Source organism: Phialemonium atrogriseum (assembly GCF_030411735.1).
Source record: "Phialemonium atrogriseum strain 8032-3 unplaced genomic scaffold QBC33scaffold_2, whole genome shotgun sequence".
NCBI classification, from domain to species: domain Eukaryota; kingdom Fungi; phylum Ascomycota; class Sordariomycetes; order Cephalothecales; family Cephalothecaceae; genus Phialemonium; species Phialemonium atrogriseum.
In genome coordinates this window covers 181,956-206,729 of record NW_026848139.1, presented here as the reverse complement: position 1 = coordinate 206,729, position 24,774 = coordinate 181,956, and the positions used below count along the sequence as shown (strand labels likewise).

Below are 24,774 nucleotides of genomic sequence, written 5' to 3'. Positions count from 1 at the left end.
GGCACGAGAAGCATCTAGGCCAAGGACATGACATCATCAAGCCATGGGTGCTTCACACAGAGACCTCGACCCCGCGACCCTGCATATTATGGCCAATTATTTTTTCTCAGCGAACTGGGCTCACTGGCTCGCTGTCCCGTCGATCGGCAGTAGTGACGCAAATGGGTATGGAAGTGCCGTCTTGGGCCAAATCCGGTGGGTGCTTTGCGCGTTGGCTGTCTTAAGGGAGGCAAGCATTGCATAAAGGGGGAGGAGGAAGATAGAGTGCGAAGTCGATCAATATATATCTTCGCATTTGCACCAACACCCAAGACTTCTTGGCCTCCTCCATATTCTCCACACACTTGACATTCTCTTTTAGGGTCCTTCTACATCACACTAGCTCCCGATCTCGAGATGCCAAGCTATGGGCAGCAGCGCAGTGGATACCCACCCCATGTTTCCTTCGACATAGATCATGACCGGCGCAGCCCCTCGCCAAGAGGGAGGCCATCAAGAAGTCCAGTAAAGGACGACCGTCCCCGGCGACCCAGATCCAGGCCACAAAGCTCTCACTACGACCCACCAAACAAGTACTACGTACCTGGGGATGACGGCAGGCTGTCAAGAAGTCCAGGAACGGTCGACCGTCCTTCACGACCCCAAGCTAGGCGTCACAGTTCTCACTACGACCCACGAGAAAGTTACCCCATATCCGGGGACGACGGCAGGCCATCAAGAAGTCCAGTAAAGGACGACCATCCCCGGCGACCCACCACTAGGCGCCACAGCTCACATTACGACCCACGAGACACGTACCGCACACCCGGGGATGACGAGTTCGATAACGCCTACAGGCCAAGTCGTCGGCACTCTTCCGCCTCCCGAGGCCGCGACGTAGCCCCTCGCAAGAATTCACCAGACCCAAGGCGTCATCGGACATCGTTGAGAAGCAACCACGAGCAATCCTCGGGCGAATACCGGGACTACGACTACGGTCAGAGGCGGCGGCAATCCAACAGCCACGTTAGCCACATCAATGAACGTCGACCGTTGGCTCCCTCGTCAGCACGTTCCTCATCCCACCCCCCGCCACTCCGCTCCGCCACCGAACCGACGCCGGGCCGCCACAGCAGCCGGCACTACCCACCCTCGACCTCAGCCAGCAAGTCCGGGGCCAGCCGCCGAAGCAGCAGGAGGCGCCCGTCCCGGTCCTCCCCGTCCCCTTCCCGGTCCCCCTCCCCCTCCCCCGAAGCCAAGAGTGGCGGAGCCTGGATGGGCGCGGCCAAGGTCGCGATGGAGGCCGGGGCGATGGCGGCGCTGAAGATGCGCCACGACCCGGGCGAGTGGATGGGGACCAAGGGGGCCACGGTCGCCACGGCCGCGCTCGGTGCCGCTGTGGTCGACGCCTTTATGGACAAGAAGTTCCCCAACCGGAAGGGGGGCATGCGGCATACCATGGCGAAGACGGCCACACAGCGTGCCCTGCGTCATATGGTGCCGGGGGGATGATTGATGCACGGGATGGGATGCCACAGGCGATTTAGTTCCATTTCTTGTTATGTCTTTGAGCTTGTTTTTTTTTTTTTTTTTGGCTTGCCCAGGGTATTTAGTGTTTATTCGTCGGAACTTCCTGCGTGAGCGTTGGGAGTTTACTCATTTTGGAGGTCTATGGAGTACTGTGTATAGCGGCAAAGATTGGGGATTCAAGACACAATCGATGGATAGAAAATGGTTTGGTGTCGCAGTACTAGATAGACCCCACCCACCTAAGTTATCTAGCGATATTGAAAAGGATTGTGTTTCGGAGTGATTGCCCTGCAATTCGGGGTGTAAGCGATCGTGTTGTCCGAATACTCCGATTCCCTTCGGGGCCCCTTCCCTGGACACTTCTACCCTTAGAGAGCCGGCTAACCGGCCATGTATGATGACAATGTATGCCTTAGGTAGGTATTTTACCTGAACTATCGATTAAGCCTTGGTTGGCTACCGTTCCTCGTCGTTTCTGCATTCGCCGGTAAGCTGGAGCTGGTCCTTTCCAGCTCGGACTCTCTCCAAACCGGACCCCGAAGGCACGCTCATTGAATTCGGTCATTTTTTTCTTCTTCCCTAGCTTTAAATCCACATTGATGCCGCACTCATTTCCAAATCCCTTCCCGGAACACGGGAAGGGAATGACATTCCGCTGTGCACAATTGGAGCCATGAAGATACTCTGCCTCCATGGTCAGGGCTCGAGCGCTTCCGTCTTCAAGTCGCAAACTGGTGCGTAGCGATTTGACCGGAACCCCCCGTATCTCGACACCGTCTTTTTCTTTTCTTTTTCGGACTGACAGTTTCCGCAGCGGCCATTCGCGCAAAGCTAGACAGGTCTACTTACACCTTTGACTTCGTCGACGCGCCCTACCCATGCCCACCGGCGCCGGGGATCAACGTCATGTTCGAGTCCGGCCACTACGCCTGGTACCCGAAGCAGACCGCCCCGCTGATCCGGAGCGCGCACAAGTGGCTGGTCGACTACGCCGAGGAGCACGGCCCATACGACGCCGTCTGCTGCTTCTCGCAGGGGTGCGCACTCGTCATGAGCTTCCTGCTCTACCACGCCAGGGAGACGCCGCGGGAACCCCTGCCGTTCAAGTCGGCCATCTTCATCTGCGGCGGCGTGCCCTTCCCGGTCCTCGAGGACCTCGGCCTGCCCGTGCCGCAGCGGGCGCGCGACATCAACGACGAGACCGTCAGGGTGCTGAAGGAGAAGGCGGGCCGCCTAGTGCAGATGGCCGCGAACCCGGACCAGATCCAGCGCGGGGTCGGCCTCTGGGACGACTCGGCGGGCCTGTTACACGACCCGACCGTCATGCCTAGCATGTCTGATGTGTTTGGCCTGGATTTCACGGCCTTCCCCGAGGATGTGCGCATCAAGATCCCGACCGTCCATATATACGGCGCCAAGGATCCCAGGTGGCCGGCGAGCTTGCAGCTGGCGTTCTTCTGCAAATACAGGAGAATGTACGACCATGGTGGAGGGCATGACATACCGAGATCGAGCGAGGTGTCGAATGCGATAGCGGAGCTGATCAAGCGGCTCAATGCTGATTCTTAGGTTGCCGTTAGACGCCGTCTGCCGTACGACTCTTGGAAGCATTTATGGAGGAGGGAGATTGGGCTGGCTGGCGAATGCTGCCTGCCCTTTTTGAGCCCTCAACTTGTACGTTGGAGTAGATGTTTAAGGCATCGAGATAGCACCGCATAAAGACCTAATGAGATTAGAGGAGATTAGAGGGCGCGAACGAATAATATACGACATTTTGATCCCTCAGCTGAGAAGACACACAGGTTATTCATGATACGGGCTTCAGAACCACCCAAGCCATTCGGGTCCTGCCATCGACAGCGTCGGGCGAGAAGGTGGCTATAAGACTTCTTTCGGTGGGCGATCGCTCTCATCGTTCCCGGAAAGCCCAACGCATGTTTCTCGACCACTCAATTAGCCCGCTCGTCCTTATCCTACCCCGGATTCTTTCTGGCAACAATAGTACCTAGCATTCTACTCTTTAGCGTCAGCGAAATTGTCTCCATATTTCCTGTCTGCATCATTGTGTCCTATTGTTGTCTTGTGCCTGGGATGAGGCCTGACCTCGTCCCAAAGGCTTTAGACAAATGCGGGTTGGCTGTTGTTGACCAAGTTCCAACGAAGCAGTGGCTGAGCATGCTTGAGAGATCGGCATTTTGTTGGCAGCTGGATGAGGCTAGGAAGGACTCGTCAGCTCCTCGCAGTGCTCGCTTTCATTCTCGATTCTAATTGGATGTTGACCTGGAGGATCAGACAAGGGGTTGTTCAGTTTTACTCCACGCGCGTCGAATAATGCCGACAAGCTGGACATTGTGATTGTGCCCGTTTGTTCTTTTCGCAAGCATTTTAACAGTATCATCAGTCGATTTCGTTTGTTATGACGCTTCGTCGTCTTATTCTTGTAGTCGAGCGTCTCAAAGCCAAGACTATTTCCTGAACTTCCCTTAGTCTCTTCCTGGTTAACCTCACCCACCATGCGCGGCCTCTTGAAGGCCGCCTTCCTGCCCGCCTTGCTGCTAGGACCGGTGTTGGCCAGGCCCTTTTTCTATTCCACCAAGTCTAATAAATGTTTGCAATAGCCCGAGACAAGTCGTCCAACCTCCACCAAGTATCCTAACAAATAAACAACAGATGCCATTCCGTCCGCTGATATCACTTTTGCCTCTGACCAGGCTGAGGGTCGAGAACTGGTAAGGAAATGGCTTATCGTGCAAATGCTCGGGTGCTTGGAGTTGTTGACTGACACGCAAATAAGACTTTCCGAATCGAGGTTCTCGAGTCCAAGGATGCTTGTGACGAGCCTAGCGTCACTATCAACGGCAAGAAACTCCAGTTCGTTGGCCGCGGTGGCTCCCGCGATACCTTCGCCCTTGGTAATGGCGATACCGTCATTGCCGCTTGGTCCTTCAGTTGCGTCAAGCGGAAGGACCGGCCTTGGGAGCAGTTGATGACGCTCACTATCGATAATGTGAACCGCGAGCCCGTTAAAGCCCTTGATTTCATGCTCCGCTTTCAGCAAGTTTTCCCCGTCCGGATAGCCAATATTGAAGGTGCGGCAACCAGGATTCACCTCAACGCTGTCCACACGATCGAGGACGAGATTTACGCCAGTGGGGAGGGATATGGCTATTCGGACCCGCCGCTTGAAGGTGACCGTCCTCATGGGCACTCCGGGGACGACTCCCCTCCCCCACCGCCAGAAGACGGTCCTCACGGCAACCCAGACGGCTCTCCTCCTTCACCACCACCACCTTTAGTAAGGCCCCTTGTTCCCTACTCCGTTTGGCCCCGCGAGCGCTCGCAGCTAACCCCACCTACAAGGCCGACCGCCCCGGTTCTCAGCCGGACCCATACTCCCACGGCGCCTCCCACACATTCAAGGTCGTCGTCCTCCCGGCCCTGCTCATAGTCCTCGTCGGCCTCGTCATCAGGTGGTGCTGTCAAGTACGCGCATCCCGCCACGCGGAGCGCCGCGCCAAACGCGCAGCCCGCCACGCGGCCTGCCAAGCCTTCGTCGCGCGGATCTTCCCCTTCCGGCGCGGCGGGAACAGGGCCGGCGGCGCACGGGAAGAGGAGGAGGAGAAGGAGGAGGTCATGCTGACGCGCCACGACGACGACGACGACGACGGTTACGCCTCGGACGGCGGGTCAGAGACGACCATGGAGGACGAGCTGGCCTCGTGCGTGGCGGCCGCCGACATGGTGGGGCAGATCGTCGCGGCCGAGGAGGGCAGGTCGCGGAGGGCGATCGGCGAGAGGTTCGCGATGCAGCCGCTGGGCGGTCCGTCGGCTGGCGTGCCTGCGACTGTTCCTGGGGGCCCGCCGAGCCCGGGCGACGAGGTTCCGCCGGCGTATGATGAGGCCTTGGAGGGTTCGGCCCTTGTTGCTGATGGGCTCTGGAATCCTGACGGCTCGAGCAGGTATACTCCATCTTCTATTAGCTCAGACGGCGGCTGGGACGAGGTTGGACGAACTAAACGCTAGGTGTGCTCGCTCGGCCTGGGCTAGAGACCCCAATATGGCGTGATGTCCTTTCTTTTTCTTTCTTTTTTTTAGGCAGGTAGTGGCATTGTCATTGGTATTATGACGGCTGGGATGTATTAGTACAGTGAACAACCTAGTAAGCACGCTATAGGAATTCATTCAATCTATGAAGGAACTCGATGCAGGGGTACTTCAACGCTCCTGAATAAACTACCATATTCGGCGCCTGGAAACCGGCTGAGTAGCCCTAGAGTCTTCAGCCAAATACAAACTCCTCGTAGTTTTTCCTTACCCTCTCTACCCCCTCCTGCAGCGTCCAGCCCTTGATTTCGCAGACCTTGCGGTACATATGTTCCAAATAGTGGTCCATATCCTCACCGGCGCAGTGCACGTCACTTTCGATAAGGAGCTGATCATCAGGGCAAGCGCGGATCATCTCGGGGAACCTTTTCTCGCCCCCGGCCGTGGACAGGTTGACGACAACGGAGAAGGAGAAGAAGATGCGAGCAGGTATCGACGGGTTCAGGTACTGCTTCATGACCTCAACTGGGGCACTAAACGAGTGTAGACATATCCGCGGCGGGTAAGGTTTCGCGCGGGCCGTCGGCTCCCGTCGCTCTCCGTTAGACCCGCCTTCGCCTCCGCCTTCGCCCTCATCCTCATCACCACTCGACTCCGAGAAGTCCTCCGCCCCGGCCGCGACCATCCGCCGCTCCCTCCGCGACAGGCGCTCGTGGCCCTTCCACGTCGACTGCAGCAGGTCAAACAGCACGCCAGGGGCCTGGACGCCGTGGACGCTGACCGCGCGGCCCAGCTCCGCGGCGAGCCGCAGCTGCGCCCGCAGCACCCCGGCCTGGTGCGCCATCCCGACATTGTGCGGGCTGAGCCGCCGGCCCTCCCGCCCCCCCGCCGTCAGCCCTTCGTCCTCGCGCTTGCGCTCGCGCTCGCCGTCCGCCCACGCCTCGGGCAGCCGGAATATCTTGTCCAAGCCGACCTCGCCAACCAGGGCCAGGGGGTGGGCCTGCAGGCGGGAGCGGGTCGCTGACAGGAAGCTACTCAGGGGCGCGGGGTCCGGGAGTGAGGCTATGAATGACGGGTCCGGCTCCGGGTTGAGGACGGCGCGGTAGTGCCGGGCCTTTTGGGAAGTCATGTCCCCCGAGGATGGGTCGTATGTTGCTTTTCCGGCGGGGAGGGCGTCGTCGTATAGTTGGTATGAGAACCACGGGTGCCATCCAAAGGCGGGGACGACTCGTCCGTCGCTCTGGCTCGCCGAAGTCAATGCAGCCCTAGACTGGATGCCGTGCTGCGAGGCGACAGATGCAACAAGGTCTTGGTCCTGGGATCGTGTGGCCATGATGGTGAGAGTCCGGGCACGCATGCCGGGTATACTCGCTATGGAAGACATTGTATCCGTAGGATGGCAATGAGCGTCAAAGACACCTCCGTCCCAGGGGAATGGCTCGTCAGACCTGGTGCCATCTTCCGCGGCGGCAACCTTGCTTTCGGACCGGGAAGAGTGTGACTGTTGTTGTTGGCACATAGTGGAGGACACTTCTCTCTTCTGCAGGCTAGGCAATTCAGCTCTGGGGAAGACGATATGTGTGTGTTGCATATGGGACCTATCTGTAGAGATAAGATCCGACTTCAAATAGCAGATGGCTAAGTTGCCAGGAATGGTTCTTATGACATCAAGCCTCCATTGGTTCTTCGATCAATGGCTCAACCAACAACCCTAACCCCGGTAACACCACCCCGCACAAGGAACAATTATGAGTGGGAAGGACCAGTAGGTAGGTACCTAGACGGGCCATATCCACGTGATGACCCACTCAAGGACCAATGTAGGTAGCTACCTAGGTAGACCTACCTAACTTCTAGCAGTGAGGAGCTAGGTTGGTTCCCCTTAAGTGCTTTGATTTCGAGCGTGACAGTCCTGAATCCGGGCTCCAGTCCTTCTCCAAGCCCGTTCCGACGGCTAACAAGTTAAAATGAAGCCCTCCGCACTTGTGGACACGTTCTCTCGGTCCGCGACTCTCTTAAGGGCCGCCTAAGGCATGTCTCCTCTCCTACCTCTTTCCCCTTCTTCTCACACCGGCCTCTCCCGTCGTCTTTTCCGCCGCTTCTTCTCTGGGAGTCGCATCTCAGGAGAAGAGATTTGAGTAGTTGTAGTATCCATTATGTTCGCACTGCCCTGCTGCTGCGCAGACGTCGAAAGACTTCGAGGTGGCACCGGATGCATGATCTCAACATCGCCTTCATCGATCATGGCTTCGGGGCCAAGCAGTTGACGATTGAGCTTGGAACTCTTTGCGAGGCGATAGAGATGCAGGTTTAGCACGAAAATCCGACTCGAGCGGATCTTCTCCGAAGTTTCCTATTCTCGGAGGACAGACTCATCGCTCGGAGTGGTACTACTAGTAGTAGTTCTCCTGGGGTCGAACAAGCTCCATGCTAAGGATACCTCGTTCTTAAACGCACGGAAAACGTCAAAGAACTGGGTTCCCTCAAGAATGGCCTTTGCCTTGTCGATGATCTCTGTGCAGAGATCCATGCGATTGATATTGAGTAGAGTGCGCAACATTCGAACCGCAACATCGATATGGACCCATGCTGCGACCCAGCTATACCAGTAGACCTTGAGCTGAGCGAGCGATCGTGACATCCTGGCATTGAAGCCGGGATGAAGGTGAGGTATCACAACGATAGGCATTGGATGTTCGGCGGGGACAACGTCTATTCTCGCCATTCCAGCCTCAGCCAAACAATCTCTGAACGACTCGGATTAGCAGGAATTCTTGACACATGCGTCGAGTAATCCTTAGGTATCCTTACTGGAGTGGTTTGACTTGATGATTACACACCCATCCAGCTACTTTGTTCCCTAGCGTAGCTACAATGAGAGGCTTTACCCCCGCGAGCCACGAATCCATCAAGTCCTAAACATCGCGAATGTCAGCACCTTAACTATTCAGTCATTAACTATTCAGTCAGATCTTCATGAAGAATGTTGATAGGGGCAAACAAACTCGTGATGGTTGCCGTTGTTGAGCCTCGAGATTGGGCCAGTTGTAAAGCTGATTAAAGCTTATGAGATCTTGTAAGTTTGTCAGTGACGGATCTTCCGCCTCTGCATTCTTTTCGAATTCAGCTATCGACAGAAGCATATTCTGGAGAAAATCTCCAGTAGCGCGATTGCCACTAAGCAAGAGGCTTCCATCCATTACTGTCTGCCAAGGAGGCTCTAATCCGCATATGACAAAAACGGACGTGCCGTTTATCTGATTACCGACAGCCTGTTGGAGGGTGCTATCGATGTAAGGCTGATATGTCTCTGAGGACGCACGATCTGTGTCTTTCCAAGACGTTCCGGCAGGTCCCGTCCCACCAGTCCCTGAAAAGCTGATTGACATGACGGATGGTTTGGCCGCTCTTCGTCAGTTGGCATTCGTCAAGGTTTGCAAGAAGGGATGAGTTGCATTTAGAAAAATGCACTCATCTACAAGGCTTAGGTGTATGACAGCAGATTTCCCGCCTCTTGGCTTGTTCAACAGTGTCCGAAAACCGAAGAAGCCAATCCAAGCACGTTCAGACTGATCACTGAGTGCCTGAAACGCCTTTCGGTAAAGGCGGGCTCTTTGCTGGCTGCCAGTTGACAATGGCAGACTCGATAGTGGGCCGAAGATGACGTTTTGTCGCGAACAATGACAGACAGTGAACATGGCCATGCTCCAAGTGTCCAACGCTTCTACTTCTGGTATTGCGAACGACCCGCCCCGCGGAATAAGTTGAGCTTCCGCTAACACTGAATCTTCTAGGTCTAGGGCGGATATGGACTTCAGACTGCTTCCGATGCAGAGATGAGAGTCGGCTACAAAGTTATTCCATTAAGTACAAATGCCTCTCTCTTGAGGATCGAACATACCTGAGAAAACTCGACCAGCTCAAGCCCGACGAGGTCCTGTCCTTTAAATAAGGACAGGCTCGCCATATTATCATCTTCAGTGTGAATATTAGGTTGAGGAGAGGAAAGCTACATAGGAAGGCGACGTGACAGAAGGTAAGCTTGGTGCAGGTGGGCGTGACGGGCAATCACGTGACCCACGCCCAGGGGGTGTGGTGGGGTGTGAAGTGGGTCTTATCGAACGATATCGGGTTGCTAATCGATCACTATCGTTATCGTTTATCGATTGGCTACGGAAGTAAGGTAGCTTGGGTAGGTACCTACACGTATAGGTAGCGTTCTCGGCTTTAAAGGACAGGAACTCCGCTGGGTGTGCCTGTTTTCCACATACGCACTGTATTTCAGCCATAAGGTTGCCAGCTGTGCCTTACCAACAATGGGATTCAGTCTATCCAAGCGAACTTCCATATAGGTGTTGGATCAGCAGCTCCTCAAAGGAGTATCACGAGGAAAATATTAGGCAAAGAAAAGGGAGAGGTGCCTAATTTAGGTTGACATTATCTAAGACTATGCCAACACTTGGACAAAACAATGATTTTGAGGGCAGCAGGGATCCATATTCTTCTCAGTGGTATTTCTAGCCGGCAGGGCGCCAGACCCTGTAGTAGAAGTACAGTGCGTATGTAGAAATGGGTACACAGTGGAGCTTTTACCAGGGGGAATTGGCAGGGCCACGCGGCCATGCTTTATTGAGCACTTCAATGGCCTTTATTTAACAGTGAATTGGCAGGATGGCCGAGCGGTCTAAGGCGCTGCGTTCAAGATAAAATCTTTCCAAAAACAATTTGGATTTGCAGTTTCGAAAGAAGCGTGGGTTCGAATCCCACTCCTGTCATTTTTTTTTCTCTTTTTCGTTTTCTTTCTCTTTTTCGTTTTTTTTTCTCTTTGTCTTTCTCCCTCTACTAGAAAGCGCGGAAAGGATTGACAGCAAACAACTCGAGGTAGAACGACCCGGCCTTGGATTTACTTTTTGCGTACTGGACGTCTGCGTAGAAACGTGTCGATCGACAACGGAAAGAAAAGACTGGGAAAGCGGACCAGACTGCCGCTCATCACCAATTACACCCGACCAGAATGGTAAATGCATGTGAAGAGCCTCGTCATACTAGTAGAGCCTTGGATTTCCGTGTGTGATAGCAGCTCTGCGGTGAACGGCTTATGCGTCAAGCACTATATTTATGCCTTCGCAGACAAAGGAGCGAGAGCTAAAATGGTACCATGAGTCGCCCGAGACGTGCGAATTTACGAGGAACTCCTTTGGCAGTTACAGGGCCAACCCGTCCCGATAGAGCTCAGTAGCATGCGGACGAGTAAGGACACCTACGTTTCCTACACGTAAAGTTGATAGGTAGGTAGTTAGGGTTGTTCTTGCCTAACGCCAGGGAAGTCTGCCCCTGATTTAATAAACTTCTGGATCTTCTAGCTCCAGGAGCTAGGTTGTTTAGGTGCTAATCCGCATACCGATTGGTTTGGATAACTGACGAGATGGCTTGCTAGGAAGGTTAGGTAATATCCCCCGCCCTCTTTTGATCCTCGCCATACTCCCATTCTGCTTCTCCGCCTCCCTGTCCTCCTTTCGGCAAGTGTTCCAATATTATCATAGTATGTACCCTCCAACTGATAGCTTATCACTGCCCAGAAGATCTTCAACAGTTATCGTAACATCAACCGATCTACATGGAACTCCCAGTAGCGAACTCGCCGTTGTGGCGAAAAGTCAAGCATCCACCAGAGTCTCTTGCCTAGTAGCGATGCTCCTTAAAAAGTAGCCAATCCGGTGCCATTCCAGCCGATCAGACCTCCTTCTCTTTCATGTGATTCAACCTCTAGCTCCAACGTGCCGTTGGAAGTACCTCCTTATATACTTTACTCTGTACCACCGCCCATCAACCCCTCTCCTAATCGCAATACGAAGCTCGAGAATACCAAACGAAGCTATCATCAGTTGGTCTTCTTTCTACCAGACATCGTTGTTTGTCTCAGCCTCATCCATCAAGCATGTGACAACCCCCCAGCCGATCGATGCATAGAATCTGTCGTCGTGAACCAGACGAGCAGCAATAATGGCTATGCTAAACCCTGTCTATGGGCTCATCGTGCCCTTCCTTTGCATCTTTACTGTCCCGCTAGCCATCTTCGCGGGCATTACCACGACCTTCGCCTTCTCTATCCTCATGTTCAGGGTTGCCCTTGTCTATCTTAACATCGCCATGGCGTCCATCCCCCAGTACATAATGGGCCGTGGAGGATACCGGGCGCTTCCCGCGACCTACCATTCTATCTACGGCCACGACGGCTCGGTAACCCCAGCATCACCCGCCGGCAGTGCCGGCTCGGCAGGCGGCCGCAACGCCTCATCTTTGACCCTTTCCACTCCTCTGAGCATGGGACACATGGCGTCAGGCTACCGGAGTCCGAAAACCCGCGAGCGCGCTAGTGCGACTGCGATCAACACCGCCTCCAACACTTCTGGTGGTCCGGCCGGAGCTGGACTCGGCAGGCGGTCACGCCGACCTAGCCAGGGCAGCGCAACGTCGATCGGGAGCATCACGCCGATCAACGAAGTAGAGGACGGCACGTCCGGCCCCAGCGGCTCCTGGCTTCCTGCGTCGTCTGGCATGGACCGTGACTTCGAAGGCGTCGGCGGCTGGCGCTTAGATGATGCCAACGACGATGCCGACTGGGCGAATATCAATTCGCGCCTGGAACTACCCCTGGAGAGGACACCCCGTCATCATCACCGATCGGCTAGTGGCGATACTTCCACCCCTGGGGAGGGTAGTTGGTTGATGATGAAGAGTGTCAAGAAGGATGGACGGGAAAAGAGCGGTGGGACGAGGAAGCATAACATCTCGCCCAATAGCGGTCGAGTCCGGACAGGCCAGAACGTCTCCATATCCTTTATGCCCAGGGATCGGGAAGAAGGGTATTTTGGTTTCTTGCCCCAGGCGCCGTCCTCCAAGTCCGTGAAGAAGGCGTCTAGCTCAGCAGGATAGCAAGGGATATTTCTTGACGGCGTATCATTGGATTCTGTTTACGACTGATGACCTTTCTTGGTTCTTGCCGACAGTGATTAGAAATCTTAACGCTGGATTTCCTGATTGCTTTGAGGTTGAAAAACACAGGGGAGGAAAATGGCCATGACTGTGCCCACCAACTCTGAGCAGACACGAGGGTGAGGTCGGACAGGAGGGTCAAGGGCAGCCTACTATCAACGGCGGTCGGCCCATTACGCGGGGAGGTGACTGTGATTCACAACTGCTGTATTCACAGCTGCTGTATTCACAGCTACATGCTCCACGGCAGCAGCACATCAGCTAGTCAGGGGGCCGCGTCAGAAGAGTGGGACATATTGCGTCAGTCAGAGAGGCACGATTTACGAACCAGCAGATGAGGGTACACACTGGGGGCTAGGAGGGCGATGTTCATTCCAAATCGTGCATTTTGGGTGTTCAGTTAGTGGGTACTTGGTTTGGGGGGTTAGACTGGCAGGTACATATTCTAAGGGGCAATGACTGTGGCCTCAAAGATAGTGTAAAATCTTGGCTCACGACTCACTTGGGCTCTGTAATTGGTATCGGGTACCCTCCGCGTGATATGGCGTTAACTTTTGGTTCAATCTTCGATTTAGGCTTTACAGTAGCCGCGCTCTCGCTCTCTTTCTCCCCTGAAGCTTGCACCTCGAAGAAAACACCACAGCATTTGCTGCATCGACAATTCCGAGATAAACTAGGTAGGTATACGTGGAACAGCAAGAGAGGTACAGATGCTCTAAGTTGAGGAGGTTAGGCTCAACAACTCAACAATACGAGCCAACGGAGTACTCGGATATGCTAGGATTTGGAATCCAGGGGGACCTGTCAAAAACCGACGTGGGCAACTCAGGCGGCGTGACCACCGAGGATTCAAGTTTCGAAGAGTGTGAATCCAATAAAACTGATTCAAATATATCGACCTTTGAACCCCTGAACTTAGACTAGCCCGACCATCTGGTATCCGTGAAAACAAAACAAACACCTCAAAACGCCCCTCCGCCCCAATGCTCGCGCCCGAAACCCCCTTTCGCCCTCAGAATCTCGCCCTCAGAGCGTCTGCCAGAAGTAATTGGCGTAGAAGAACCTCGAAAACTTCCGATCTATATTGACAACGTGGACGTCCCCCTTGCGGTCATTCCTCACGACGGCACGACTGAACTCGCCATCCTTCCCATCCCTCTCGATCTCGATGCCCAAGCCGCGATACACCTTGAGGCGCAGCAGCACCTCGTCCTCGACGGCGCCCATGCCGACGACGGGCCCCGAGCCGGGCGACCCGCCGTCGACGCCCTGCAGCTCGAGCTCCTGCAGGCGGGCGGCGAGGTCGGCGGCCTGGGTCTGCAGGCGCTCCGTCTCCATCTCGAGGTCCGAGGCGGCCTTTGCGATGCGGAACTTGTGCGTGTCGAGCCGCGCAATCTCGGACGCGTGCTCGGCCGAGGAGTGCGCCGCCGTCAGCTCCGTGTGTTGGCCCTGCAGCGTGCCGAGCTGCCGCGACAGCTTGCGCAGCGCGCCCTCGGCCTCGCGGAGCCGCAGGTCGCGAGCCTGCTGGAGCGTCGATAGGGACTCGGCGACGCGCGCGACGGCGAGCTTGTCGGGCGCGATGTGGAAGTTGGCAATGGTGTGCCGAATGGGCTGCGCGAACAATGTTGGTTAGTGTTTTGCTGGCGGGCAAGATTTTGGGCGGTTGGGTGGGCTTTCTTTACCTTTGAGGGGTCTCCTTCGAGCAACATCTCGACAACACGGTTGGTTGTGGCGGGGAAACTGAAGTAGGGTGCGGGTTTTCCGACGGTGAGAATAGATGTGACAATACGATTGTCAACGTGCCCTGTTCTAATTGATTGCAGGTCGTTTTAATAGCGTCGAGAAGTTGTTGAGTTTCGACGTTTGTCACAATTTGGAGTGAGAACCTATTTGCCTATTTAGGATCAGACTAAACACAAGTCGCATCACCGGGACGACGGGCGATTCCGTTATCTTATCGGACAAAGGACGCTAGTGCGATTCGTCGTCATCGCCTCCGCCACAGCCCACAGTAGCCGCGGCGCAGGACAGGCCAAGCTTCAGCCACATGGTAGTAGAATCACACTCAAGCGTGGGAGCTGACCAAGTTTCTACCCTTTCTCGTGACGGTCCCTTCAACTGGAAGCCGCATTTACGATATTTTAGGACACGAACAACTCAGTGCGACATTCTGGGAGACTTCGATATCCGTTACTAAACTACAAGTTCAGCAAATATGTCGCAGCTGCCTTGTAAGTTGGTGCCCATTCCAGGCTGCCGATTCCCCCGCTAACCAGCAAGGGAACACAGATGCGGTCGATGCAGAGACGTAAGTACTGCGGGCGAATACGCCAACTTCCTAACCTTTATACTGACAATCTGACGATATAGTCCGCTAAACCCAGCGGAGCTTGAGGTGTTGAGGGCGCAGTATGAGAAGGAAGGCGATATGGTTGGTCTCCAGACCAAGTTCAACTACGCATGGGTTCGTACTTCCCCCCTCATTCCGTGGTCATTCCGTGGCAGTGGGCATCGCAACTAATGACTGCTTCCGCCATCAAGGGTTGCGTAAAATCAAATAAACGAGATGACCAACACCTTGGCGTCATGCTCCTATCCGAGATCTTCAAAACGTCGCCCGAGCGGCGGAGAGAATGCCTCTACTACCTTGCGCTGGGGAACTTCAAGCTGGGCAACTACGGCGATGCGAGGAGATACAACCAGTTGCTATTGGAGAAGGAGCCGGACAACCTGCAGGCATCCAACCTGCAGACTCTGATCAACGACAAGGTTGCGAGGGAAGGCGTAATGGGTGTGGCCATCGTCAGTGGTTTGGCTGTGGCGGCTGGGGTTGTTGGCGGCATTCTCTTGAGGAACCTGGGGAAGAAGCGGTGAGGTGGATGAGATGGGTGCGGCTTGGGATGAGTCGACGTCGGACTCTTTGGTTCTTCATATGCATATTGGGACAGGCACTGGCTAAAGCAGGAAACATATCCTTTTTATTGAGTATCACTCCATCAAACATGGCGACTCTGTACCTAGGCCGAGTTATGTAGCGCAGCTGGCAACAGCTGACAGAGATACATGTTATCGGAAGCTGCCGGAATGCCGCCGCCCACATCGAAATGGAAGCATGGCGAAGTCTATGGATTGGTTATTTCCACCTAGGTATCCTCTTCGTAGCCCGTTAGGTACCAGTTTGCTAGGGCTGTGCTGTGGTAGGTGAGCTGGCCATGCGGCATATAAACGGTCAGGAACACAAAGACACAACTTATAACTTGCCCAGCCAAACCTATCTTGCCACAACACAGAGGCTCAACCACTGTGGCAACTGGGTACACATTACCGGATCTTGCCGCGAGAGAAGGATACCCCGGCATCTGTGACGCAGCTGTCCGGGCGACTCACGGACATCACCCGATTGCGATTGCCTCAATCCGACCTTACTTCTTTTTATATTCACTTATCCGCAGAAACACCAAAATCACATTTTCTGCTCCCTCAAGCCTAGAGGACCACTACACGGACATCCTGGGCAGAGCTCCTTAAACGGCGACTCTGCAATAATACTTGCCTGACCTTTCACACACCCACCCCGCGTTCTTTTACAAACCAAGGGTTTACCTCAGCCTAACCCAAGTCTTCGACTCGTCACCCTAAGTTCGAAAACAGTCCACTCCGCGTTCATCTTCTCGAAACTACGAGGCTGGCTTTCCGAGCGCTTCGAGCCGCAGGCCTTGCTGTCGGCCTCGGACTTACCGCCTACGCCGCCTACCAGCAAAACCAAGAACAGAGTAGGCGAGCAGGCATGTCGTCCTTTGCTTCTAGCCAGCGTCACCTTGATGCCACTGCTGGCAGGGAAGTTGTATTCTGCCATGCCTGTGAGAATGAGTGGTACCGCGACGAGCACGAGAGCATAGAGTGCCCGCGATGCCATCGCGATGTCACCGAAATTGTGAGTCTCCCCCTGACCAGCCTCGTAATGATGCTTCCTTTGCTGACCGTCCTCGAGGTCGATCCCGAGAATGATCCTCGCGATATTCGAGACGCCCCCTCACTTCCCGACTATGGCGGCACAGGTCCCGGTTTCTTCTCCCACAACCATGACGCCGACTCTGACCCCGAAGAGGGCGATATCGACGAACATGTTAGCCACGCGCCGCATGGGGTCTTCATGCGGCGGACAATTTTCCGACCGCCTCCGAGGCCTCAAGATGGGACACCCGGACCGGCGCCTAATCCTAACGAGCGGGTCGACCCCTCCGACGGCGATGCCATACTGCGGCGCTTTACAGACATGTTGATGAATGACTTCAACGCTGGCGCACCAGGCCGCTCAGGTCCGGATGCTCTCTTCCAACCTCGCGATGGGTCTCCGAACTTCTTCTTTGGGGCTCCCCCAAGGGTCCAGCGGACCACCATTACAGGCTCGGGATTTGGTGGCGGACGCACAACCTTGACGATATCGACGGGGACATTCCGGAGCAATGGCGCAGGCGGCCCTGCAGGACCGGGAGACTTCGACACGTATGCAGGCACTTCCCCACCTTCCTCCCATGCTACTGGATCGCCACCTCGCGGCTTCGCAGTCGTCGCCTTCAGGATCAATACTGACACACGTGGCAGGGTATTTAGCAACTTGATGGACCACATCCCGCCCCCGAACCCTGCTGATGCGAACGATCCAAACCGTGCTGGAGGTGCTGACGGGGCTCCCGGAGCTGGCGCAGGGCCACAACAACGCGCCAACATGTTTGCCGTAAGCTTGCACGAAATTCTTGGTGCTCTCCTCAATCCGGCGGGAGCGGCCCGGGGCGACGCCGTGTACTCTCAAGAAGCTCTCGATCGGATCATCACGACTCTCATGGAGTCGAATCCCCAGTCAAATGCGGCACCGCCAGCGTCTCAGTCTGCCATCGAGAGACTCGAACGCAAAAAGATCGACGACGCGATGCTGGGACCCGAAGGCACAGCCGAGTGCACAATCTGCATTGATGCGATTCACAAGGGAGACGAAGTGCTGGTGTTGCCCTGCAAGCACTGGTTCCACGGCGAGTGTGTCACCATGTGGCTCAAAGAGCACAACACATGCCCCATCTGCCGAAGCCCAATCGAGGGAGGCAACAATAGCAACACCGCGCAGCAACAACAGCAACAGGGACAGCAACAGGGACAGCAACAGGGACAGCAACAGGGGCAACAACAGCCTGCCCAGTCGTACACGGATGCAGCCGGACCAAGTCCCGCGGCTGCTTCGGCGAGCTATGTGCCGAGCCGGTCTCGTGGGGATAGATCGTTCCGGAGTCCTAGGGAGAACGAGGAACGTCTCAACTCTATTCGAAACCTTGGCAGCTACCGCTCTTCACCATCCACCTCGGCGCAGAACAGGCGCAACTCAATGTCCCCACCAAGTTCACGAGGGCAGTCTACTTCCGGTCACTCGTCCCGAACTAGGGTCAGGAGTCCCTCGTTTTCAAGGGATCGGGATCGGGATAGGGATCGAGACCACAACCGTGACTGGCCCATGTCTGGAACTGAGAACGACCGGCATCAGGGTGGCAACACCCGTGATAGTGGCAGCGAGAATCATGGCCATGGTGCGGGGCCATTGGGTTGGCTTCGTGACCAGTTCTCGCGAAGTTCAGGTAGCGGATCTAGCAATGGCCGCAGACAGCAATGAGTCCAACAAGGATAATATCTCTTTGGACATAGATCGAGTTTCAGTCCGTCATCTATTATCATGGCTCTGTCGCATGATCTCTGCGAGAACAGTCAGAGCCTGCTTGCTCTCTGTTGTGGAAACAACTGTACATATAGACTCTCTTCGCATTGGGGCATCTGTCTCTTTCTCTCTCTCTTGGGGGCGGTACCCTTGATAGGGGATTTTGGCAGAATGTGGGGAGGGGCGGAAACGACCAAAACCGGGAACCCGTTGTACGCCTTTGATGACATGTCACGACAGCATTTCTTATTTCTCATGCCGGGGGAATTTCTGGGCATGGAGCCTGCTGCGTTTGCACCAGCTTTGCATTCATTCTGGGGAATAGGGTTTCACGGCTCTTCAGTTCTCTACCGCGTTTTATTTTCTCAACGGACTCCAAATATGGTGGCTGGGATGGGCCTAGTCAGGCGGAATGGCAGTTAGGCGGTGGGGAACATTGCCATCCTTCCTTGGCTAGGTGGAGATATAGCTGATAATCGTCCCGAGAATATTAGACGGGACAACCGCTTGTCGTTTGTTTCTTGGAAGGCCCAACCTTTCCAGCCTTGACCATAGGTTGCCGCGGTGCTGTTGCAACGTTGTGTAAAGTAAGGGGTAGATTTAACGGTGCAAAAGGTAGACTGGCGCACCAGATTCCATAGACGATACATTGCTTCCCAAGAAAATCAGATTACAAACGTTGGAGGCAACACATGTGAACGCCTGGTAAGGTGTAAGAAGATTATCATTCAGGCCTACTATCTAGATGAGCCCCCGAAAGGCAGAGCGGTAATCCAACCCGTCCCCTTTTGGCTCACCACTCACCAAGTTAAACTGGTACAATGCTAATGCGTACATGCCCTTCCATGCCCATGTTGGAGACAGACGTATATATATATATATGCAGGTATATGTAGGCAGGCATCCCTATTCCAAGCCGCGACTACAAAAGGTCGCGGAGGACCTCGATCCTCGTCCTTGCAGTCTCTGACCCACGCTCACCCTCGGCCATAAACTGCATGATCTGAATCATACGCCCTGCAAGTCGGGGGAAAAGTGACAGGGGTTAGTCAAAACGTTCCCCCTCGAAACACGCGATCAGGGGGAGGGGGGGTGCCTAGGATGAGACCACTCACCAATATCGGCCCTCGCCCTGACGAAGAGCGGGTCCTTCGCGACGGCGTCGGGTCCGTCGGGCCTGGCGAGGGTCTCGCGCAGGACGGTGCCAACGCAGAGGGCCTCGAGGAAGGCGCGGTGGTTGAAGACCCACCAGACGCGGGCCTCGGACTCGAAGAGGGCGAAGAGCACGAAGAAGGAGGCGATGGCGTCGTGGGCGGCCTCGAGGGTGCCGCGCACGTTGACGGGGACGTCGGGGCTCTCCGAGGCGTGCACGAGCATGAGGTTGTGGAAGTAGTTGCTCGTCAGGAAGAGCGTCTGCCGGACGACGCGCTTGTTGGTCTGCGCCAGCTGCGAGAGCGAGTCCGGGTCCCATGACCGGAAGATGTCGGGGAAGGAGCGGTACACGGCGCGGAAGTCGGCGACCAGCTTGGACTTGTGGCGCGCCGTCGTGCAGATGGGGAGGTCGAGCGAGCGCGGGCTGCAGATGGTCTCCTGGACGAGGTTGGCCAGCGTCCACGACCCGCGGATGTAGGCCGTGTCGGTCGGGTTGCTGTTAGCGATGGAGGACGAGTCGTCGACGAGGTCCTCGACGTTGACGTCTGTGTGGGTAGCGTTCGGCGGGAGAGAGAGCAACACCGTCAGGAAGGTGTCCTGGAGCAGTACTGCTTGCCATACCTTGCGACGCTGTTGCTTTTCGAAGCTGGAGGCATTCGGAGTCACTGGAGCGGGTGAGCGAGCATTAGAAACCTTCCTTTCGCCCTTGTTTTGGCCCAACGAGCTTCTGGTTGACATACCGATGTTGGGATCCCTATGGAGGCCCATGGCGTACGCCTGTCTCATTAATATGCCTGCAAACGCCCAGCCGTCGGAGGCGTGGTTATCGTTTATGAGGAAATACGTTATCAGAACCATCGCCTGAATGGACCGTATCGAGGCGGTGCTGAGGTAGGAACTCATGCGAAGTGCTTGATTACTGGCGGAGGCGTAGAATTCTGCTGTTTGTTTCCTATCCATCGGCGAGGTAGCTGTGACGAACTGGGTGCCCAGGGCAAGTATGACGAAGACCAGTGCGACAAAAGAGGGATCGACGCCATCCGGACTCGGCCGGGGTAGAGACCAGAAATGCTCATAGTCGGCGTAGAAGGTCTGCCGATGGAGCATGGGGTAGACGGGGTCGACGCACTCGAAGTAACAACTGACGAGAATGTCGGCCTGCAATTTATCGGGGAGCACCGAGATGACTTCTGGCAGGCCGCCCTCGCAGGTCCAGTAATTGGCGAACGGGTGCTCAGAACCGATACCAAAGACATTCGAGGCGCCGTCGACAGAGTAGGGAACGTTGGACAGGAGGCCGGTGGACAAGGCGACATACCCCCTGGCATTGGTTCGGACATTCCCGATGACCCGATCCGCGAGGTTTGGAATAAAGGATTTCACTGCATCTGGCTTTTTCTTGGGTGGCTTGGTCATCCTACGACCATTGACGGCATTGCGTGACGTTTCTCTGTCCCGGAGTCAGTATCGGAATCCGACGGCTGGGAAAGGGGAAGGGGTGGCTTACTCCAGCAGATCGGCGACATGGGCGTATTTACACTCAGTCTGACGCTTGATGCCTAGACAGGGGTTAGAAAGGCGTGGCTTGGATTGTGATACGAGTACTACACTTACAAGCAAGGCAATGTGGTCGTCCTCGGTCGCACTACAGAAAGTCATCAGTGAGGGGACTCTCGGTGAGATGCCACAGTATTGCCACTCCAGCGGAGAAGCACCGCCCAACTCATGGCAACGAGAGATCTGGCCTAGTTATACAAGAGGCAATTCTTTCAAGCTCTAGGATCGGAAAGTTCTTCTCAGGGGAGAGTGAACGGGAACGGCGGCTTCAAAGCAGCCACGCCTTCTCCGGAAGCGGCGGCAATCCGCTGGAGGACGTTGGAGCACTTGCTCCAGTCAATTGAAGCTGTAGTGGGCTGGCTACCTTTGTCTTCCTCTCGACGCACTCGAAGCACGACAGAGTGGGTTTGTTGCGCTTCTGTTTCTTCGCCGTCGCCTCCGACGGCGACACGGTGCTACCATCTCTAAGGGGGCCGGGCCCCGCATTCAGGGTCTGCTGTGCCCGGGCGACATCCAGCGGATGGCGTCTGTGGGAATACCGATCATCGTCATCGCCGTGGGGAGTCGTTGGGAATTCCCGTTTCAGACTTGTGCCGGCGCCCTGCAGGTGCTGGTGTCCGGGTGCTGGTGAGGCGTAGGTGGAAGCAACCGAGTTCGGCGTCAAAACGGTTTGGCCGAACAGGGACTGCTCCATCATGACGACATCGCAGTATTGGCTTTCTCGGGGTCCGGGAATAACGTCTAGTTGATGGCTTGGCAGAAAGCTTGACAGGCCGGGGAGCCGGGGAGGGGAGACGGCTTTGAGCACTGGGAATAAGGAGGAAGGTCCGCCGAGAAAAAGGATTGGGAATAATTTTCAATAAATGGGGAAGACAGGAAAGGAAAGGAAATAGAGATACATGCTAGTGGGAGTAAATGAGGGGAAGGCCGCCGTCGGCCAGGGGTGTCCATCTCATTCTCGACCGACGTAATTGGCAACCTAGTCGACCCTTCCGAACAGTCCAAAGTGGTGTCTCAAGTGTCCTTCTGTGAGCGCGGTTTGATATGGATTTAGGCCTACTCTTCTCTCTAATACTATTAATACCCTCTTCAGTGTGTGGGATTGACGGATTATATTGTTGTCTTTCTCTGGGCTGCTGAGTTGAGGTCCGTTGCAAAGGCTTTGAGCAGATCCCCGCAATAATGAATCATCGGAAACTCTACCAGTTCAGCGAGTAATCAACCAAATTGCCCAGTCAAAACCGGATGACGACCCGGCCAGCATCCCGATTTCTCACGTCTCTAACATCGAAAATGTCGACCCGCCAAAGCCAGCCAGCTCCGGCCCCTTGGCGCGAGCCCTTCCTCAAGCACATCACCTCCATGGCCCAGCCGACATTCGTCCTCGCCACCCTGCACCCGGTCCCGACCTCCGAGTCACCCTCGTCCCTGCCCGTCGTCCCCCGCGCCCGCACCTGCATCTGTCGCGGCCTCTGGGCCGACCTCCCGGCCAACGACCGGAACCCGGCGCCCCGCAACCCGCCCGCCTGGGAGTCGGACCTGCCCGTCCTGACGACGGACGCTCGCATGGAAAAGGCCGCCGAGGTCGTCGACACCGCCGGGCTGGCCACCGGCTCCGGCGGCGGCGCGACCGGAGGCGGCGGCCCCGTCGAGGCCGTCTGGTGGGCAGAGAACCCGGCGACGCAGTGGCGGGTCCGGGGCGCCGCCTGGGTGCTCGGCCCGGATGTGGAGGGCGACGAGGGCGCGCGGGCCCGGGAGGCGATCCTCGCGCGGATGAGGCGGCGCAAGGGGGACACGGCCGGGCAAGACGGAGAGGAGTGGGGCTGGAAGCGGGAGTTGACTGCGCATTTCGGCAACCTCAGCCCTGTCATGCGCGGGACGTTCCGAGCTCCGCCTCCGGGGTCGCCGGTAGCGATACCGCCGGAGGGGGGCCTGGGACAGGGCCAGGAGGTGGATGACCTCGAGGACGAGGTGGCGAGGTCTAGTTTCCGGGTGGTCGTGATTGTGCCTACAGAAGTCGACCAGGTCGACTTGTCGGACCAACTGAGGCCGCGGAGATGGTTGTACACCTACCGTGGGCCCTCAGGCCAGTCTAAACAACCCGGCGGAGAGGTCATTGGAGAATGGGAGAAAGTAGAGGTATGGCCATGAGGTATTTAGTGAGGATGCTATAAGCCAAAGTTACGGAATACATCTTGTCTATCCACAAGCAAGCTCAATAATTAAACGTCGCACCCTCCACAATGTCTACCTGATATTGGTGTTTTGGCACTGCATTCGTCTTATGTAGGGAGTTAAGTGTAGCTCAGTGGTATGGGAAGAGCTGGCACCGCCACAGAGGGCGATGATGGTTCCTTGCCACAACCCCCACGTACCCCACAAGAGTCGGGATGATGTATAGAGAAATACCTATTCCGTACCACAGTAATGACGATGACGATATCAATTTCCTCATCGTCTGAACAATCAAGATCAGTTAAACCCAATCCCAACACCAGTAGGAGCGCGAGGCCAGTGGCCCTGTCCAGCAGAGATGGAAGCCGAAGTAAGCTTCAGATGAGCTGCCAAAGTCCCTTTCCGATATCGCCTTTCGCCTCGTATCTCCAGTTTCTCACCGTATCATCAATCTGACTGTCTAGGAACCCCAATCGCGCCCGCAACCCATCACTCGTAAATCAGTTGCATTTATGGAAGAGAACCTAGTGGTGGATGTAGACGGCAGTGTCGCCGTGGTTTCCGCACCCAACGATGGGTCAAATGACTCGGCGCAGTCTCACACGCTCCGTACGCTGCCTCTCTCTGCCGCCCTCGGGGCCTCTACTGATGCCTTTAAAGTCGCCGAAGCCGCCGATGACGACGAACTCGACGAACTCGACCTCTCGCTGCTAAAGAAGAAGAAGAAAAAGGCCAAGAAGGCCGAAGAGTCAGGTGCAGTTGGGTCCGATGGCGAAGCCCCGGCCGGCGGCGAGGACGAAGCAATCGACCTCACTATGATGAAGAAGAAGAAGAAAAAGAAGGCACCGATTAGCGACGATGACTTTGCCAAGAAGTTGGAGGCGCTAAATGTTGAGGGCAACGACGAGGAGGAGGAGGCTGTCGACGAGCAGGAAGGCGATTCGGAAAAGGGTACCGGTATTTGGAAGCATAGCGAGGTCAAGCCTATCAAGTACGACCTCCTTCTTTCTCGGTTTTTCGAACTTCTGGCGGAGAAGAACCCCGACCACGCACTTAGCGGCTCCCGATCCTACAAGATCCCACCGCCGCAGTGCATGCGCGAAGGCAACAAGAAGACTATCTTCGCCAACATCCCCGAGATCTGCAAGCGTATGAAGCGGACGGACGAGCACGTTACAGCTTACCTCTTCGCCGAGCTGGGTACCACCGGTAGCGTTGACGGCAGCAGGCGGCTGGTGATCAAAGGTCGCTTCCAGCAGAAGCAAATCGAGAACGTGCTCCGGAAGTACATTATCGGTACGTTTCTGAGTCGGATCAGCACTGTCCCTCTGGGCCCCTTCTTAGCCCCTTAAGACTAACTCCTGGCCTCCAACAGAGTACGTAACGTGCCGGACATGTCGGTCTCCGGACACGGAATTGGTCCGTGGCGAGAACCGGTTATACTTTGTCACTTGCAACGTGAGTAACTCCATATTTCAACCGCCTTGGTTTTCAATGCACTTTGGGGAATTGTGCTGATTTTTTGGTTTAGACTTGCGGCTCCCGTCGTTCGGTCCAGGCCATCAGGACAGGTTTCTCGGCCCAGGTTGGCAAGAGAAAGAAGATGAGGGCTTGATCTTGGTCCGTTGTGCTCCGGTCTG

At 55.6% G+C, this 24,774-nt stretch overlaps 12 protein-coding genes and 1 non-coding gene across 13 annotated transcripts; 9 read left to right on the top strand and 4 right to left on the bottom strand.

The window, feature by feature from the left end:
• Positions 1 to 116: 116 nt before the first annotated feature.
• On the top strand, positions 117 to 1,706 carry QBC33DRAFT_149769 (uncharacterized protein). The gene has a single exon (XM_060422157.1). It carries the CDS (start codon positions 397 to 399, stop codon positions 1,489 to 1,491), a length of 1,095 nt encoding a protein of 364 aa, XP_060287551.1. The 5' UTR covers positions 117 to 396; the 3' UTR covers positions 1,492 to 1,706.
• A 131-nt stretch (positions 1,707 to 1,837) lies between these two features.
• QBC33DRAFT_149743 (family of serine hydrolases 1) lies at positions 1,838 to 3,437 on the top strand. The gene is made up of 3 exons (XM_060422156.1): positions 1,838 to 2,243; positions 2,324 to 3,183; positions 3,256 to 3,437. The coding sequence occupies exons 1-2, from the start codon at positions 2,183 to 2,185 to the stop codon at positions 3,076 to 3,078; spliced, it is 816 nt and encodes a 271-aa protein (XP_060287550.1). The 5' UTR covers positions 1,838 to 2,182; the 3' UTR covers positions 3,079 to 3,183; positions 3,256 to 3,437.
• A 405-nt stretch (positions 3,438 to 3,842) lies between these two features.
• QBC33DRAFT_523360 (uncharacterized protein) lies at positions 3,843 to 5,762 on the top strand. Its single transcript, XM_060426627.1, has 4 exons — positions 3,843 to 4,116; positions 4,180 to 4,238; positions 4,304 to 4,804; positions 4,870 to 5,762. The coding sequence occupies exons 1-4, from the start codon at positions 4,023 to 4,025 to the stop codon at positions 5,530 to 5,532; spliced, it is 1,317 nt and encodes a 438-aa protein (XP_060287549.1). The 5' UTR covers positions 3,843 to 4,022; the 3' UTR covers positions 5,533 to 5,762.
• Positions 5,763 to 5,788: 26 nt separating this feature from the next.
• On the bottom strand, positions 5,789 to 7,072 carry QBC33DRAFT_510862 (Cut9-interacting protein scn1; the record flags this gene model as incomplete). The annotated part of the gene is made up of 1 exon (XM_060425794.1): positions 5,789 to 7,072. One exon carries the CDS (start codon positions 7,070 to 7,072, stop codon positions 5,789 to 5,791), a length of 1,284 nt encoding a protein of 427 aa, XP_060287548.1.
• Positions 7,073 to 7,525: 453 nt separating this feature from the next.
• QBC33DRAFT_149654 (uncharacterized protein) lies at positions 7,526 to 9,242 on the bottom strand. The gene is made up of 3 exons (XM_060422155.1): positions 8,559 to 9,242; positions 8,365 to 8,468; positions 7,526 to 8,300 (listed from the first exon to the last, which is right to left on the bottom strand). Exons 1-3 carry the CDS (start codon positions 8,940 to 8,942, stop codon positions 7,907 to 7,909), a joined length of 882 nt encoding a protein of 293 aa, XP_060287547.1. The 5' UTR covers positions 8,943 to 9,242; the 3' UTR covers positions 7,526 to 7,906.
• Positions 9,243 to 10,218: 976 nt separating this feature from the next.
• QBC33DRAFT_t22 lies at positions 10,219 to 10,328 on the top strand. Its single transcript has one exon. It is a non-coding gene; the product is annotated as a tRNA-Leu (tRNA).
• Positions 10,329 to 11,409: 1,081 nt separating this feature from the next.
• On the top strand, positions 11,410 to 12,790 carry QBC33DRAFT_149620 (uncharacterized protein). Its single transcript, XM_060422154.1, has one exon. The coding sequence runs from the start codon at positions 11,557 to 11,559 to the stop codon at positions 12,487 to 12,489; it is 933 nt and encodes a 310-aa protein (XP_060287546.1). The 5' UTR covers positions 11,410 to 11,556; the 3' UTR covers positions 12,490 to 12,790.
• A 345-nt stretch (positions 12,791 to 13,135) lies between these two features.
• QBC33DRAFT_615585 (Spc24 subunit of Ndc80-domain-containing protein) lies at positions 13,136 to 14,435 on the bottom strand. The gene is made up of 2 exons (XM_060432635.1): positions 14,232 to 14,435; positions 13,136 to 14,160 (listed from the first exon to the last, which is right to left on the bottom strand). The coding sequence occupies exons 1-2, from the start codon at positions 14,256 to 14,258 to the stop codon at positions 13,576 to 13,578; spliced, it is 612 nt and encodes a 203-aa protein (XP_060287545.1). The 5' UTR covers positions 14,259 to 14,435; the 3' UTR covers positions 13,136 to 13,575.
• Positions 14,436 to 14,574: 139 nt separating this feature from the next.
• On the top strand, positions 14,575 to 15,558 carry QBC33DRAFT_149291 (uncharacterized protein). Its single transcript, XM_060422152.1, has 4 exons — positions 14,575 to 14,780; positions 14,839 to 14,857; positions 14,920 to 15,013; positions 15,091 to 15,558. Exons 1-4 carry the CDS (start codon positions 14,765 to 14,767, stop codon positions 15,421 to 15,423), a joined length of 462 nt encoding a protein of 153 aa, XP_060287544.1. The 5' UTR covers positions 14,575 to 14,764; the 3' UTR covers positions 15,424 to 15,558.
• Positions 15,559 to 15,993: 435 nt separating this feature from the next.
• QBC33DRAFT_149332 (uncharacterized protein) lies at positions 15,994 to 18,439 on the top strand. Its single transcript, XM_060422153.1, has 3 exons — positions 15,994 to 16,483; positions 16,541 to 17,055; positions 17,155 to 18,439. The coding sequence occupies exons 1-3, from the start codon at positions 16,337 to 16,339 to the stop codon at positions 18,206 to 18,208; spliced, it is 1,716 nt and encodes a 571-aa protein (XP_060287543.1). The 5' UTR covers positions 15,994 to 16,336; the 3' UTR covers positions 18,209 to 18,439.
• Positions 18,440 to 18,956: 517 nt separating this feature from the next.
• Positions 18,957 to 22,008, bottom strand: QBC33DRAFT_523340 (transcription factor yanR). The gene is made up of 6 exons (XM_060426626.1): positions 21,324 to 22,008; positions 21,017 to 21,047; positions 20,910 to 20,961; positions 20,143 to 20,852; positions 19,366 to 20,067; positions 18,957 to 19,267 (listed from the first exon to the last, which is right to left on the bottom strand). The coding sequence occupies exons 1-6, from the start codon at positions 21,654 to 21,656 to the stop codon at positions 19,173 to 19,175; spliced, it is 1,923 nt and encodes a 640-aa protein (XP_060287542.1). The 5' UTR covers positions 21,657 to 22,008; the 3' UTR covers positions 18,957 to 19,172.
• On the top strand, positions 21,749 to 23,331 carry QBC33DRAFT_523336 (pyridoxamine 5'-phosphate oxidase-domain-containing protein). Its single transcript, XM_060426625.1, has one exon. The coding sequence runs from the start codon at positions 22,205 to 22,207 to the stop codon at positions 23,108 to 23,110; it is 906 nt and encodes a 301-aa protein (XP_060287541.1). The 5' UTR covers positions 21,749 to 22,204; the 3' UTR covers positions 23,111 to 23,331.
• A 315-nt stretch (positions 23,332 to 23,646) lies between these two features.
• Positions 23,647 to 24,749, top strand: QBC33DRAFT_554497 (domain found in IF2B/IF5-domain-containing protein; the record flags this gene model as incomplete). The annotated part of the gene is made up of 4 exons (XM_060429521.1): positions 23,647 to 23,743; positions 23,795 to 24,430; positions 24,510 to 24,592; positions 24,666 to 24,749. 4 exons carry the CDS (start codon positions 23,647 to 23,649, stop codon positions 24,747 to 24,749), a joined length of 900 nt encoding a protein of 299 aa, XP_060287540.1.
• Between the last annotated feature and the right edge of the window lie 25 nt (positions 24,750 to 24,774).

Bases quoted from the DNA above. Each gene is read 5' to 3' on its own strand.
- QBC33DRAFT_149769 (XM_060422157.1), top strand. From the start codon at position 397: ATGCCAAGCTATGGGCAGCAGCGCAGTGGATACCCACCCCATGTTTCC.
- QBC33DRAFT_149743 (XM_060422156.1), top strand. From the start codon at position 2,183: ATGAAGATACTCTGCCTCCATGGTCAGGGCTCGAGCGCTTCCGTCTTC. The intron at 2,244-2,323 runs GTGCGTAGCGAT...CAGTTTCCGCAG, and splicing joins CGTCTTCAAGTCGCAAACTG to CGGCCATTCGCGCAAAGCTA.
- QBC33DRAFT_523360 (XM_060426627.1), top strand. From the start codon at position 4,023: ATGCGCGGCCTCTTGAAGGCCGCCTTCCTGCCCGCCTTGCTGCTAGGA. The intron at 4,117-4,179 runs GTTTGCAATAGC...AATAAACAACAG, and splicing joins TTCCACCAAGTCTAATAAAT to ATGCCATTCCGTCCGCTGAT. The intron at 4,805-4,869 runs GTAAGGCCCCTT...CCCACCTACAAG, and splicing joins CTTCACCACCACCACCTTTA to GCCGACCGCCCCGGTTCTCA.
- QBC33DRAFT_149654 (XM_060422155.1), bottom strand. From the start codon at position 8,942: ATGTCAATCAGCTTTTCAGGGACTGGTGGGACGGGACCTGCCGGAACG. The intron at 8,469-8,558 runs GTTTGTTTGCCC...CGCGATGTTTAG, and splicing joins AACAACGGCAACCATCACGA to GACTTGATGGATTCGTGGCT. The intron at 8,301-8,364 runs GTAAGGATACCT...CGAGTCGTTCAG, and splicing joins CATCAAGTCAAACCACTCCA to AGATTGTTTGGCTGAGGCTG.
- QBC33DRAFT_149620 (XM_060422154.1), top strand. From the start codon at position 11,557: ATGGCTATGCTAAACCCTGTCTATGGGCTCATCGTGCCCTTCCTTTGC.
- QBC33DRAFT_615585 (XM_060432635.1), bottom strand. From the start codon at position 14,258: ATGTTGCTCGAAGGAGACCCCTCAAAG. The intron at 14,161-14,231 runs GTAAAGAAAGCC...TTGTTCGCGCAG, and splicing joins TCGAAGGAGACCCCTCAAAG to CCCATTCGGCACACCATTGC.
- QBC33DRAFT_149291 (XM_060422152.1), top strand. The intron at 15,014-15,090 runs GTTCGTACTTCC...TCCGCCATCAAG, and splicing joins CCAAGTTCAACTACGCATGG to GGTTGCGTAAAATCAAATAA.
- QBC33DRAFT_149332 (XM_060422153.1), top strand. From the start codon at position 16,337: ATGTCGTCCTTTGCTTCTAGCCAGCGTCACCTTGATGCCACTGCTGGC. The intron at 16,484-16,540 runs GTGAGTCTCCCC...ACCGTCCTCGAG, and splicing joins ATCGCGATGTCACCGAAATT to GTCGATCCCGAGAATGATCC. The intron at 17,056-17,154 runs GTATGCAGGCAC...CACACGTGGCAG, and splicing joins GGACCGGGAGACTTCGACAC to GGTATTTAGCAACTTGATGG.
- QBC33DRAFT_523340 (XM_060426626.1), bottom strand. From the start codon at position 21,656: ATGATGGAGCAGTCCCTGTTCGGCCAAACCGTTTTGACGCCGAACTCG. The intron at 20,962-21,016 runs GTAAGTGTAGTA...ACCCCTGTCTAG, and splicing joins ACGACCACATTGCCTTGCTT to GCATCAAGCGTCAGACTGAG. The intron at 20,068-20,142 runs GTATGTCAACCA...CACCCGCTCCAG, and splicing joins CCATAGGGATCCCAACATCG to TGACTCCGAATGCCTCCAGC.
- QBC33DRAFT_523336 (XM_060426625.1), top strand. From the start codon at position 22,205: ATGACGACCCGGCCAGCATCCCGATTTCTCACGTCTCTAACATCGAAA.